General features: G+C 35.7%; 1 protein-coding gene across 2 annotated transcripts in view; it reads right to left on the reverse strand.

Moving 5' to 3' along the window:
• The window catches only part of ATAD2 (ATPase family AAA domain containing 2), a 70452-nt gene that overhangs the window by 36019 nt on the left and 19029 nt on the right, over positions 1-15404 (reverse strand). Inside the window, exons 3-11 of one of the 2 annotated variants that reach the window (XM_059395114.1) lie at positions 14950-14999; positions 13526-13691; positions 13094-13196; positions 12668-12755; positions 11632-11799; positions 10884-11001; positions 4713-4820; positions 2338-2446; positions 1967-2082 (exon numbers count right to left, since the gene is read on the reverse strand). In XM_059395114.1, the coding sequence (XP_059251097.1) occupies positions 1967-2082; positions 2338-2446; positions 4713-4820; positions 10884-11001; positions 11632-11799; positions 12668-12755; positions 13094-13196; positions 13526-13691; positions 14950-14999 (1026 nt within the window). Of the gene's footprint in view, positions 1-1966; positions 2083-2337; positions 2447-4712; positions 4821-10883; positions 11002-11631; positions 11812-12667; positions 12756-13093; positions 13197-13525; positions 13692-14949; positions 15000-15404 lie in introns of both variants that reach the window. The other variant, XM_059395113.1, reaches the window with a different exon arrangement.

The raw sequence follows: 15404 nt of genomic DNA on the forward strand, positions 1-15404 counted from the left end.
CCTGGGTGGCTCAGTGGTTAAGCCGCTGCCTTCGGCTCAGGTCATGATCTCAGGGTCCTGGGATCGAGTCCCGCATCGGGCTCTCTGCTCAGCAGGGAGCCTGCTTCCTCCTCTCTCTCTCTCTGCCTGCCTCTCTGCCTACTTGTGATTTCTCTCTGTCAAATAAATAAATAAATAAATCTTTAAAAAAAAAAAAAAAGCTTTAAAAACATGCTCCATTCTGGGGGTGCCTGAGTAGCTCAGTCAGTTGAGAGACAGACTCTTTATTTTGGCTCAGGTCATCATCTCAGGATTGTAAGATTAAGCTCCATGGGAATGCTCAGCAGTCTGCTGGAGATCCTCTCCCTCCGTCCCTATACATGCCTGCATACGTACTTTTGGTCTCAAATAAATAAATCTTAAAAAAAAAAAGCTTCACCCTTAAATATTAACAAAGAGCCAAGGATCACTAGACACTTACAAGGAAATCCCCACTAGACACTTAAGGAAAAAAGATCAAAAGAGATGGGAACAAGAAAAAAAGTAGATTAATCTACAAAATCCAACATTCAATTGACATGAATTGAGGAAAAAGAAAAAATGGAGTGGAAAAATTACTGAAGAAGTCATACAAAAAAACTTGCCTAGAAATCAAAGGATACTTTTCCGTACTGGAGAGGCACAGCACAATGAAAGCAGGAGGGGAAAAAAACACATCAACAGATTGTGGTTCCAAGACCATGCTCAAACAAAACAAAACAAACAAACAAACAAAAAACTCTCTCTTCCATTCTTTTTTTCAGGATATTGCTGGAATGTAACCCATCAAAACACAGCTGTAAAAAACGGTCTTAGGGGCACCCAGCTGGCTCAGTCAGTGGAGGCTGAGACTCTTTATCTTGGGGCTGTGAGTTCAAGTCCCATGTTAGGGGTGTAGATTACTTAAAAATTAAGAAAAAAAAAATCTTAAAAAAAAAGGAAGTAGGGAATCCTGAAAGATAAAGGAAATCCCACTGATAGTGACGAGAAGTCCCAAAGCTTAGCTGTGCTTCAAGACTAAGAATAACTAGTCTGGATAAAAGCAAGAGAACAAAGCTCCAAGATGTGTCTAGAAAAATGAGGAGTCAATAAATTATTTGTTATGTTTAACTGTACTGAAGAGTTTTATCACTAGCATGAACTGAAAGTACATATAGAACTAATTACAAAAACCCTAATGAACAACAACAAAAAAAAACCCCACCCACAGGCAAACAATATTAAAGCTGATGGGAAAGAGCAGAGTTGGAAAAGAGAGAAAATGTAGTCATAATATACTATATATGGCTCAGCTGTAAGAAATATTTACATAATCATAAAGAACACACTTAAAATTGACTCAACAATTTTACATGTGCATAAAGAAGCTACCAGGAGCATATGAGGACGGGAAAAAATGTGTATGTACGGAGTTAAGGGAAACCAGAAAAAAAAGAGCCTATTCATGTTACAAGTCAATAGATTCTAAAACAGACCAAAAATTACAGTATAAGCATATTATTTAAATATGTATTTAAACAGATAAACAGGAATGAAAGTAGTTGGCTCTGGAAAGTGGGAGGAGGAAGAGTAGAGAAGGAACTACTATCATTTTTTCCTTTGTAAGACTTATAATGCAATGTGACTTTTAAAATTATGTACATGTATTACTTTGGTATAAATCTAAAACTAAAGTATAAAAGTGAAAGAAAAAAGTAAATAATACATATGGGAAGAATTTCACTAAATGTATGGAAAGCCTTGAAAACTATTTTTCTTTTAATAGAGAATCAATTTTGAAACCATTTTTCAAGTTAAAGTTTAAGAAAGTAAAAATATTCAAAGTACCCAGGAAAGCATAATAGATTACTGTAGACCTAAAAAAATTCAACAGACAAGTGTTATCTTTCTGGACAATAGTAGCTTAGCCCAGAGTTTGGCTAAAATAAAAATGTACAATTAAAATTACCTTGGAGGTTGAATTTTGAATTTTTCAAAGACTTCTGGATAAAGTAATGGAAACACCACCATCTCTTTCAGAGCTGCAATATGATTCGACAGGCCCCCGATGCTATCAAATCGTACCTGACAATGGAAGGGAAACACGGACATTCTTAGATTTGGAGTTACAGATAAAATGCCATTCCATCCCTAAACTGTACTCAACCCATACACAGTCAAATGAGTAACAGCATTTTAGTAGCCCGAAGATTTGAAAAAAAGGAAAAAAAAGTCTGTAAAGTTTCTGATTTATACAAAATTGGTTTATTTAACTTTAAAACTAAACTGAAGCAAACAGTATGTGTGTTCAAGCATACAATTCAAGGTAGTATAACTCACTGAAGAATCCAGTTGCATTGGATCAACATCTGCAAGACTTGCTCCAATCTTCATTCTATCTTTATAAATTCCTTTTAATTCATCTTTCCGAAAATTCAGCGGGAGGCACCTATTTAGAAAAGATGAAAAAAAAAAAACCCACCCCATTAGTTCACTTTTCTCCCCCAAATTCCATGTTAAAATATGGATGTTTTCCTCAAATTCTTTTAAAAAAGGCAAATTTCAATCACAGCCATTGTGAAACTATGTATTTCAACTTCCTCATTTTCTTTATATAGGGTGAGAACTTCAATGTTAGTAATATTTGTCCCTGAAGTTTTATCATTAAAGATAGACAGTCAAATGAAATACCAGTGTTCAAGACACCACAGCAGCATAAAATAATTTGTGTTTGTATCAATATACTTCATATTGACTGTGCTTAACATATACAAAGTATTTACTATTTTCCAGGCTGTTTTAGGCGGCTTTACATGTAATAATTCATTAAGTCCTCACAACGGTTTTACGGAATATTATTATTTCCCCTATTTTAAAAGAAAACTGAGATATAGAAAGGTTAACTAAAATGCTCAAAGTCACACAAAGTGGCAGATCCAGGACTCAAACCAAAGCAGTGGGCCTCTAGTCCTGCAACAATTCTGCTACAATACCTCTTAGCAAAACAGTCTCACGGTCCACCAAGCATTTGGGTCCACATCAATCCTCTCAAGCAAGAATGAATCACTGCTTTCCTAACTACTTTCAAAAACAGTTATGGTAGATTACGCAGAGCACACCTAGAAAAACCTGCTTGTTTTACAGATGGAGAATGCAAACTGCTCTTGCTAGAGGCTGAGACACTTAGGTCAGAGCACCTAAGCAAGGAAAGATGCTGTGGCTGAATATGTGTGAAAGCACTCCAGCCCCACCTCGAGTGCCAGCTCCTGCTAGCCTCAGACTCCACAAGGAATTCACACTGTGAAATCTGAGATGGAGACATTTTCAACCGTGGCTTCATAAAAGGTGTTTGTTTTTTTTTTTTAAAGATTTTATTTATTTGACAGAGAGCACAAATAGGCAGAACAGCATGCAGAGGGAGAGGGAGAAGCAGGCTCTCTGCTAAGAGAGCCTGATGTGGGGCTCAATCCCAGGACCCTGAGATCATGATCTGAGCCAAAGGCAGCTGCTTAACACACTGAGCCTCCCAGGCACCCCTTAAAAGGTATTTCTTAAACAATCCTTAACAGAAGTGTAACTGCATGCTATAAAATCCACAGGATTCAATGCACGTTTCTAGGAATGAAGCCAAAGAAAAATTCAAGTAATCTAAATAATACAGGTTGTGGATGATTTAGTTCACTGCTGCCAACGGAAGTGAAAAACAAGTCAAAATGTAATTTAAAATTTTGTTTTACACACACTAAACAAAAAAGTAAAACTAATTTTAACAATCTATTTTATTTATCTAAAACATACCATTTCAATGTGCAAAATAAATATTTACAAAATTGGGATATTTTACATTCTTTCTTGTACTAAGTCTTTGAAATCCAAGAGTATATATATATATATTTTTTTTTTATAAAGATTTTATTTATTTATTTGACAGAGAGAGATCACAAGTAGGCAGAGGGGCAGGCAGAGAGAGAGAGAGAGGAGGAAGCAGGCTCCCTGCTGAGCAGAGAGCCCGATGCAGGACTCGATCCCAGGACCCTGAGATCATGACCTGAGCCAAAGGCAGCGGCTTAACCCACTGAGCCACCCAGGTGCCCCAAGAGTATATTTTTTGCAAAAATGTATAGTATTTCTCAATTCAGATCAGCTACATTTCAAGTGCTGAAATAGCCACATATAACCAGTGACTACCACATTAGGGCAGATCTAATGTTACAAAAGAACAGAGCTTATGATACAAAAAATGGTTGGTCTGCATATCCCTTCAATTATTATGTTCTAATTATTTCATCAAACACTGTTTTCTACTCTATAAAAATATTATTTTATTAGGATACAAGCATTGAATTTTTCACTAACCCAGCCACATCTGTAAAATGGGAATAATCCTTGCTATGTGAACTTACAAATGCACTCACACTATAAAGAGTTACGAATAAAATAAAATAAAATAAAATAAAAAGTTTATTTCCTCAAATCAGTGCATACCAAGCACCATTTTGAGTTATACCCTGGTTGTGTAAGAAAACATATGTTCTAATCTATTACTAGTTTCAAATACAGATATTTCAAAAAAAGATGGCATTTTGGTTTATACATTTACCTCTTACGTAATTCTTAAATTTGGTCAAGCTGTATGCATTCCCAAATAATTCAGCCTTTTCACCACTTAAGAAAAAATAGCTTGTAGCTTTAAAAGGCATCAGTATGACACTTACCTGTTGATAGCTCTATTACGGCTCCTTTTTCTTCGCCTCTCGAAGTGCTGTTCATCTTCAGAGGAGGAAGATGAAGTAGAGTCACTACTGTGGATTGCATGCCTTCGCCTAAAGTAAAGAGGAAAACTGAAATCATGACGAAGGGGAGCAGGAAAAACAGAGGAGTAAGATGCAAACATCAGAAATACCTAATGATCCAAAAACGTTTATCCTAAAACTAATACATTTGCTGAACCAATTAAGTAGGCTTTGTTGATTGAATCTTTTGAGAAGAATACAAGTCCTGGATAACTGAGAGGAAGGGGAAAAAAAAGATAGGCAGGAGCATGGGGTAGAGCTGATAATCAAATGTTCATTATGATAGGAATGGTTCAGGCAGAATGACTTCTTTTTTTTTTTTTTTAAGATTTTATTTATTTATTTGACAGACAGAGATCACCAGTAGACAGAGAGGCAGGCAGAGAGAGAGGGGGAAGCAGGCTTCCCACTGAGCAGAGAGCCTGATGTGGGGCTCAATCCCAGGACCCTGAGATCATGACCTGTGCTGAAGGCAGAGGCTTTAACCCACTGAGCCACCCAAGCGCCCCCAGAATGACTTCTTAAGTCTTGATATAAATCAGTTATCCTCAAAGAGAAAGGTGGGGAAAAGAGGGTATTAGACTCTTTGGGACTAATTTCAGAAAGTATTTTCAATATTATACTATATATAATTTCGCATTTGGAAGGGAATTCTGAAATGTCAACCTCAAAAGGAGAACACAAGAGTTTTCATGTAAACCAGAAAGGATCAAGTTAAAAATACTAGGAAACAGTGAATACAATGTCTTTTATCTACAGCATATCACCAACTATAAATTCACAATAGCCACTTAATAGCTGTGTACAATGTGGATGAGCTACCTAACCCATATAAGCCTTAATTTTCTCACTTTCAAATAAGGGATAAGAATATAATCAATGAATTATATTCAAATTCTTAGGCTAGTTGGTAGGATTAAATAATATGCCAAGCACTACAAATATTGAAAAAAATTTTAAATCACTTCTACCTTTGCATTGTTGCAAAGGACCCATAGGAAAGACAAAGAATCTAGCTGGGAAAACCTTTAATAATCATTCTATTGGTCAGAGTCTAGCACTTTTCCTGAGTTAGAGTACCATCACAGTAAGTAGGTATTTCCAAAAATATAAAACGTTCACAATCTATTATCTGCATAATGGAGGGTCCAGAATCTTGTACTCAGAAAACAAGTTTTTCCACTATTCACGTACCAGAATCTGACATGTCATAAAGGCAATTCACAGTCACTATTTGTCCCACTTACTATGATTATTCATATGTTCTGCTACAGAACACATGTGACTAGGCATTACTGGCCCAGACAGTCCTAGAGATGTTAATGTTGCACATTACCTCAGTGACTCCCCCACCCTACCCTCCATCCTGAATTCTGAAACACAAACAGCCCTTAGGGCTTTGGATAGGGGTTATGGAAAAACAGATATAAATGAGAAAGTGATCCTCCACTCACCTCCCAAACATGCCCAAGAATATTTTTGTGATGAGCCTGAAACTAAAACTATCAAGCACAAGTCTGCAATTTTATATGAAAGACAAACTTGTTTAATATTCCCATTAATAGGGCGCCTGGGTGGCTCAGTGGGTTAAGCCGCTGCCTTCGGCTCAGGTCATGATCTCAGGGTCCTGGGATCGAGTCCCGCATCGGGCTCCCTGCTGAGCAGAGAGCCCGCTTCCCTCTCTCTCTCTCTCTGCCTGCCTCTCCATCTACTTGTGATTTCTCTCTGTCAAATAAATAAATAAAAAATATATAAAAAAAAAAAATATTCCCATTAATATTATGAAAAGATTAACTTGTAAACATATAATTCACATAACTGTGTGTGAATTCAGTATGTATTCACATAATTAAGACCAACTTCACAATTAATGAAAGGACTAACAATTATTAAGTGCTCCTTGTACCAGACCAGATAGTAGACATATTATCTCATTTAATCTTAAACTTTGGACAAGTACATATGGCATGCTCATTTACAGTTGGGGCCAATGTGGCTGGCTCACAGCATAAACAATTTGCTCAAAATGTAAGAATAAGATAATGAGGCATCAGAATTCAAACCACTGTCTTTCTATTCCAAAAATCCACATTATATATACACTGGTGATTCCCAGTTGTTGACTTCACGAGCCAAAAGAGTTATAAGCAAACAATAAAACCTGTGGACTGACATAAATTTTCCATTTGAGTTGCAAAGTAGGATTTTTAAGCATTAAAATATAGCCAAGATAACAAAAGCATACAGCACTCAACATAAGCCTGATAGTATCTTAAATGCTTTACATCCATTAACTCATCTAATTTTCATAATACTGTGAGATAGATAATACTGTCCTCTTCATTCTATGGGTCAGAAAACTGACACAAGAGAGGGGAAATAAGTTGTTGAAGGTCACTAATAAATGGAAAAGCTGGGCTTGCAACCTGGGCAGTCCTAGTCATGGGCCCAGATTCTTTGTAATTATACTGTAGAAAGGCCATTATTTCACTTTTTAAAGGATTCTAAGCACACATGGCCACATTCCCTTATTTTTTTCCCAATTTGCTTTTTTAAAACATCTGAACTGCTGGCACCCGTAAGCACTGGCTCAGCACTGTGAATCTAACCAGTGTCTAGAGCTGTCAGTTTTAGCACCTTGACAACAGGTATGGAATACTCTGGAATACTGGTGAAGCAACTGTACTCTTATGTTACCTTTGTGTTCAAAGGACTAGGCTTGTTCCAGAAACTCCAGATTGAAGCTAAAGAATAAAGCTTAAGTGAGTAGAGGTTTGTAATCATAAGAAAGAAAATCCTGCTTAAAGGCAGCAGTCCTGAAGCTCGGCTGTAAGCATGCTAAAGACCCCTGCAAGATCTGTCCTGTGGGTGCAAGGTTTCTGGATCATTTGCCATACTAAGAGCAACGTTCAGACAATTCTCTGAATGGGTGCTTTGTTTCCATGCCTAGGTAGGTGAAGTAGGACATGAACTACAAACAGAAGCTGGTCTCTTCAAGAAAAAGTAAAAAGGCTGAGCAAAATCACCATTAAGGTTGTTAAAAGGGAAGAGATGTTTACACAGCCTTGGCTAGAGTGTTATCAAAAAAAAAAAAAAAAGAAAGAAAAAGGCTTAAAGGGCTATATTCAAAAGGTCAGATAATAGTAAGGGTTAGTTAAGATGTCAAAAAATACTCTCATACATTATTGGTGGGAATGTAAAATAAAGCAGCCATTCTGGAAAATCATCTGACAACTCCTTGAAACAGTAAATAGAGTTAGCATTTGATTTAGCAATTCCACTTCTAGGTACATACTTAAGAGAAGTGAAAACACAAGTTCACACAAAAAGTTGTTACAAATGTTCATGGTCGTATTCACAGTAGCCAAAAAAGTAGAAACAACCCAAATGTCCATCATCTGATAAATGGATAAACAAAACGTGGTATATTTATACAATGGAACCTTACTTGATAATAAAAAAAATGAAGTACTGGTACATGCTAAACGTGGATGAACCTTGAAAATGTTGTACCAAGTGAAAGAAGCCACTCACAGAAGAGTGCACATAAACGAAATACCCAGAATAGGCAAATCTAGAGAGACAGAAAATAGATTACTGGTTGCTTAGGGCTGAGGGGGTGGGGGATGCAGGAATTGGAGAGAACTAAAGAGGACAAGGTTTCTTTCTGAGACAAGAAAAATGTTCTAAAATTGTGGTGATAGCTGCACAACTGTGAAAATACTGAAAGTCCTTGTACACTTTAAATAGGTGAACTATATGGTATGTAAATTATATTTCGATAAAACTTATCAAAAAGTAAAAATCTTTAAAAGGCTATCAGAACCAAAATCAAAATCATTAAGTCAAATAATGTGACTTGGGTACAATTTAAATCTCTTAATTCATACTTTAATTTAAATGGGTCAGAATATATAAACAAACATAAAGCAAATCAGACCTATACAGAGAACTGATGGTTGCCAGACAGGGGGTTGTGAGGGGGGATGGGCAAAACAGGTGACCAGGAGTGGGAGATACAGGTTTCCAATGATGGAAATGATTAAATTACAGGAATTAAAGGTACAGCATAGGGAATATTGTCAATAGTATTTCAATAGCATTGTTATAGTGACAGATGGTAGCTATACTTGTGACTACTGCATAACATACAGCTGCTGAATCACTATGCTACATAATTGAAACTCATGTAACATCATGTGTCAACTACACTCAAATAATAAATGAAATATATAAATAAAAAAGAAATGTCAGAATCTTCTACTAGTCAATGTGACCCAAGGGCCGGAACCCTGACTTAGCCATTTTTATATCCATAGTGCTTAGCACATAGTAGAACTCAAAACATATTTGTTAATAATTGTAGTGGAAAAAAAAAATCCTCTACCCAAAGAGCTATGAGACACTTTCCATAAAGGGTAGATTCTGCAAACCAGATATGAGAACTTGAGCACCGAACAGGCAAAAAAAAAAAAAAATTCCCACCTGCTCTAGAGTAACATTGTAGGTGGCGACTAATGAGGCAGTCAATAATTAAGTGGGTTACTTCCAGAAACATAAATCTGTTAAGAGTGAGAAAAGAAACTAAATCTCAAAGTAAGTGGCAGCCTTTCACTTCTGTTGGATCTAACAGAGGCTTGTCCTTTGAGTCACACAACCAAGACAGCTGCCCTGGGCCTTATGACTGGTGGGGATTCCAGGAAACACCACACCTTATGCTGCTTTTCTGTAGATCATTAGATTTCACCACCAAAATACAGGTCTTTAACAATATTCTGTTGTGTGGCCTCCTTTCAAGTGCAATTTATCATGGGCAACCCTGGCAGTTTACCCTCCATCCTTCAGGGCTCTGGTTTTATGTAAAGGGATGACGAAACAGGAAATCTAGATATATACTTGTGATTTTTGACACTCAGAAAAAGAAATTAAAAGACCCAGGGACATTAAGGGCATTCATATTTTTCCTAGAAGAGAAGAATTTGTCAACAAAAGTGTTCCTTTCCATAATCAGATAGACTGTTTCAGCGAGCAGGCTTCCAGGAACTGTTGTCTTGTAGGATTTCAGTCTTACCTCTGAGCAAATTTATATTAGGAAAAAGAAGTACCATTTCCACATCAATGTCCTTTTTTGTGGAGGGGAGCTTCTTTAATCTTCACTAACTAACTCTTTCATTCATGAACTACTATAATGTTACTATTACCCCCAAAATTCTAATGAATCAGAAAACCTTTTATTACTTGGGAGAATGAGGAAATAAAAAGAATTACCCTTTTGGACTTAAAAATGACATTCAACAAATGTTAGGATGTAGAAGGGGAAAAAAACCTACAAATAATTTGAATGGTCAAAGAAAATCAATGCTTCCTACTATATGAGAGAAACGAATTTTTAAGAAGTGCAAGTAAAACTTGGAAAAAAAACCCAGATCTATAAAAGGACAGTATCATGAAAAGTCTAGAAAGTTATGTAATGTAGAATGTCAGAGTGAGAAAATAGGTCTGTGATACTATGTGAAGACAAGAGTACACCTACACTTGAACAATGTGAGGATTAAGTGAAACAGTCTATGTAAGATGCTTAACACAAGCCAGGAATACAGTAAACACTGAAGCAAAGGTAGCCTCTATTATTAAAGTGTGGAACAGGGTGCCTGGGTGGCTCAGTGGGTTAAGCCGCTGCCTTCGGCTCAGGTCATGATCTCAGGGTCCTAGGATCAAGTCCCGCATCGGGCTCTCTGCTCAGCAGGGAGCATGCTTCCTCCTCTCTCTCTCTCTGCCTGCCTCTCTGCCTACTTGTGATCTCTCTCTGTCAAATAAATAAATAAAATCTTATAAATAAATAAATAAAGTGTGGAACAATGGAGTAAACTACCTTACCATGGTAGTTATTAAGAATTCCTATTAATGCAAGCAAAAGCAAAAACCAGTCAGTGGTAGTAAGGGTAAGAGCACTATAGGCATAGAGCCAACTCTCCCAAATATGTATGATTCTAGAATTCTATTTGGATACAACCAATCCTAAGACTCTAGAATCCTACCCTAACACAGCCATAATTATATTGTCATAAATCAATCACTACTTCAGAACCAAACCTGTTCATTCGTTTACAATAAGGACTTCTTGGTCCAGCAGAAGATAGTCTATATCTTGGTCTTGCAGGAGAAGCTGGGCCACTATAAAATATGTTGGGCTTTCTCTGGTGACGAGGTTCTAAAAAGAAGAATTATAGGTATGTGATATAGAAATATGTATGAAGATAATTTTTCTCTTCATCTAAATACTCACAAAGGTGCTGCTTTCCGTGAAAATACTAGTACGTATCTACTATAGACTGCTTTACTGTTCACGTTTTAAACCATTTACATCTGCAGCATTGCTGCTGAAAATATGTACAGCACAAGACACCAACCAACCAAAACATACACTGGCCATAAACAACCATTATGATTATACTGATGCATAACAGCTGGTGATCAGCCCTGCATATATACGCTCACAAGTCCTGAGGCAGAACTTTAATGTAAATGAAGAACAGTCCTATTTACACAAAGTGGCAAAATAAACTAAGAAAGCTGTGAAATCCAAATAAATAAATAACTCAAAAATAATTCCAGACAGACACGAAATTTCAAAATAGCCCAATTATTTGCTTTGGTCAAGGCTAACATCTAACTTTCTTCAAGAAATGACTTCTTGTGCATTTAACATCGTTTATCAAAGACAACAGCCATGAGTATTCGTACAATGAAAACATGAAAAATAAGAATGATAGAGAAAAGGCAGTAAAGATAAGTGTAATCTAATTACGCTTCTCCTGGAAATATATACGTAAGCACTTACTTTCCAGTGGAGCCTGGTAGTACACAGTAGCTTTCCTCTGTCGAAGATAATATCGTTTCTGATTATCTTCTTCCCCATCCTCTTCATCTTCATCCTCATCCTCATCATCTTCATCATCATCTTCATCTTCATCTTCACCATCATCTTCATCTTCTTGGTCTTCACCCTCTTCGGATGATTCTACAGTTAAGAAACATTTACTTTCAAGACAGTCACCAAAATGTTAGTGATTTTTAACACAGTGGAATTGAAATTTTTAGACAAGGGTCTAAAAATTTAGACCTAAATTTTTTTTTTTACTTCTAGATTGTTTATAAAAATGATCTAAAATTCTTTTGCAGCATTAAATGAAGATTTAAAAAAATGAAGTAAAATGCAGAATTAAAAATATCCAGAGGAAGGAAAAAAGGAAGTAGGAAAAGAAGTTTAAAGGCTACTAAGTTCTAAGCTAAACTTTATGGTATTGCTGCTAATTTCATTAATATAAGTGACTCTACTTAGGTTTCCAAGTTAATTTAGCATGTTGACAAATTAGAGAATCCCCTTATCTAGCTTTTGCCTTTCATACTTAAGTTTTAAATTCCATCCAGCCCTTCTGGCTGTCATTGAGTTACATCAAGCGTAACTCAAATAATCTACTTATGAAAATGTGAAATACCCTCACCAAATATTTAAAATGTATTTGAGAAAACCGGTTTTCACTCAAGAGAAGTTCTAATAAATTACAGTAGCAACTTTTAAACAGAAGAGCGAAACTTAATTTTAATCATCTTTTAACAGGTAGAGATGTATTGTCTGCAGATGTATTATATATGCAAACCAAGTTTGTTTGCTTTAGATTTGTTGATTTCAAGTACTTTCCCAAATAGGACCTATTATCTTTTAAAACACTTCCCTGCCCTCACTTTTCAATTATGACCAACCCTTCGATCTCTCACAAAATACCAGAAATGTCACAACTTCTGAATAAAAAAGCTATCTCTTACTAAATAAAAAGTGCTGAAATGCAAACCCAGAAGCAGAACAAAAGACTAACCCACACTGCCTTCTTGATTGTCAGTCGTTTCCTCATCAGTTCTTTGAATACCTTTTTGTTTTCCTCTTGTGTACATATTAAGATTCCCCTAAAAATGTTTAAACAAAAGCTATTAACATTTAGTATATTAAAAAAATTCAGTAGGATCTTCCTATCCTGCTTAAAATGAAGGTATTTATAGCTACAAACTCTTACAACTACAGCAATTAACTAGTGACTGATCAAACAAATGCTGTACAGTTTAAAAATGTTGAAAATGATGAATAATTTAAACAAAAAATGGACAGGTACCATAAGAAAAAGGTTAAACTGGAGGTCATTAAATCATCCCCTAAATGGAAGGAGATATATATACATATTTTTTATTGCAGTATAGTTGACACACAATGTTACACTAGTTTCAGGGCTGAGGAAGGATAGATTTACTTCTTCTGTTTCATTAAATACTCCCAAGTCTTCAAGTTCCCTCATTCGCTGTCTACGCATCTTCTTCATGTCATCCATTTTCTGAAGTACAGCTTCGGCAGTGCTTTAAGAAAATTGACATAATATAAGCTAAAACTGTTAAAGAGTAGTACATTTTAAAAAACTTTATTTGTCTTCCATTGTATTTTTTGAGTGCTGGGATTTTAAATATCTCTATACGAGGCACTGATTTACCTGCGTAAAAATATTCTAAAATTTCCTTCCAAGAATTTAAATACATATATAGAACTATTACAAAGCCCTCTACTAATCAGTCTCCTTTATGCTTTACACAGATGAATATGCAAGCTAGTTTAAATTTAAATTTATGACCCCTCCTCAACAAAAAGTTTTTCCAGCTAAGTAATCTTGATCTAAATAATTTTTACTTACTTCGTTATAAGTTTGTCAAACAGCACAGACTGGTTCACACTACTATAGCGACTCCTAATCCTGCAACTGCGGCGAACTTCAACGTCACCATTCTCTTCGTGCAAGTGTTCTTTAGTTTGAACAATGTTTCTAGTCCTCAGTGATCGAGTAACTGGAATCACTTTGTCTTCAAGATGTGTACATAAAATGGAAAGATTTTAAGTAATGGCATTTATAAAACGATTCTAAAATCAACAACTGAATAGCTACACTTTCATATAACAAATCACAAGATTTTGAACTTACCTTTCTTAAAAATAATAGAAAGCAAAAATAAAGTCACAATATACACCTACCATATGATCTAGCGTTCTGCTTTCCAGAGGAAAGGAAAGATACGTAATACAAAAATTTGTACACAACTGTTCAAATGTGATAGCCCTGAACTGGAAATAACTCAATGTCTACCAAAAGAGGAATAAACTAATTATGGAAAAAACCTAAGTGTTCCTCAACGGATGAATGGATAAAGAAGACGTAAAATATACACATTATACAACAGACTACCATTCAGCCACGAGAAAGAAGAATATCCTGCCATTTGCAATAACATGGATGGACCCTGAGGGCAGGACGCTAAATTAAAGAAATCAGAGAAAGACAAATACTGTGTAACATCATTTAAGTGTGGAATCTAAAAAAAGCCAAACTCATAGAAACAGAGACTAAATCTTAGTTACCAGGGACTGGCAAGTGAGGGAGAAGGAGAGATGTTGGTCAGAATAGAAATTTCCACCTATAAGACAAGTATCAAAGTTGCTAGAGAGTAGATCTTAAATGTTGTCACCACAAAAAAGAAATGGTAATTATGCAACATGATGCTGGTGTTAGTTAAAGCTATGATAGTAATCATTTCATAAGATATAAATGTACCAAAAATCAACATTTACTGTATACCTTAAACATACACAATGTTATGTGTCAATGTATCACAATAAAACAGGTGGGGGGGGGACCAAACTGTGGTATATCCATATAATGGAATACTTGGCAAGAAAATGCTACAATGTGGATGATACTCGAAGCAATTAGGCTAAGAGAAAGAAAGCCAGACAAAAAGAATGCAACTGCATAATTTCATTTAAATGAAAATGAAAACTAAATTACAGTGATAGAGAGCAGACTGGAGATTGCTCAGGAATCTTGGTGTGTGGAAGGCCTGGACAGAAGGTGGGGGAATAATTATAAAGAGGCCTGAGGAAGTTTATGGCAGTGACCGTTCACTCCACTATCTTATTGTGGTGGTGGTTCACGGCGTACACTTACAACAAACCAACAAACTACACACTTTAAATATGTACAGTTTATTTTATGTACCTCAATATATCTGTAAACAAAATATGACTTACAGGTTTTCAATCTGAAATGCCTTTCACATTACTTACCTTCTTTGCACTCTTCTTTTTTCTTATCAGCCTGCTGTCTGGCCAACTGCCTATGTGAAAAAATATATTAAATAATTTAAAATAATTGACATAATTTTAAATCTTAGATTTCATAATACTACAAAGTAGGGTAAAAAGGTCTATCAGCTTAGAGAGTAAATACTCCTAGATTCATAAAAGCCTAAAAAACACCGAAAATTGAAAAGCTTTAGAGTATCTATGCTTATGCCAGTTAGGGGTAAACAAAATCTGAGAACCATGTTGTGAAATGCAATGACATATATATTAATTCTTAAACAGAATTAATCAAATCAAAGTATCTGACTTAAAAAAAGAAATTATATCCTTAGCCTAAATAGGTTTAATTGAACTGTAAGTATTGAGCAAAAACAAGACAATGTATTTTATACCACAGGGATATAGTGATCCCACATCCTTGAGATATTTATAACTAT

This window comes from Mustela nigripes, chromosome 3 (genome assembly GCF_022355385.1).
Source record: "Mustela nigripes isolate SB6536 chromosome 3, MUSNIG.SB6536, whole genome shotgun sequence".
Taxonomy (NCBI): Eukaryota; Metazoa; Chordata; class Mammalia; order Carnivora; family Mustelidae; genus Mustela; species Mustela nigripes.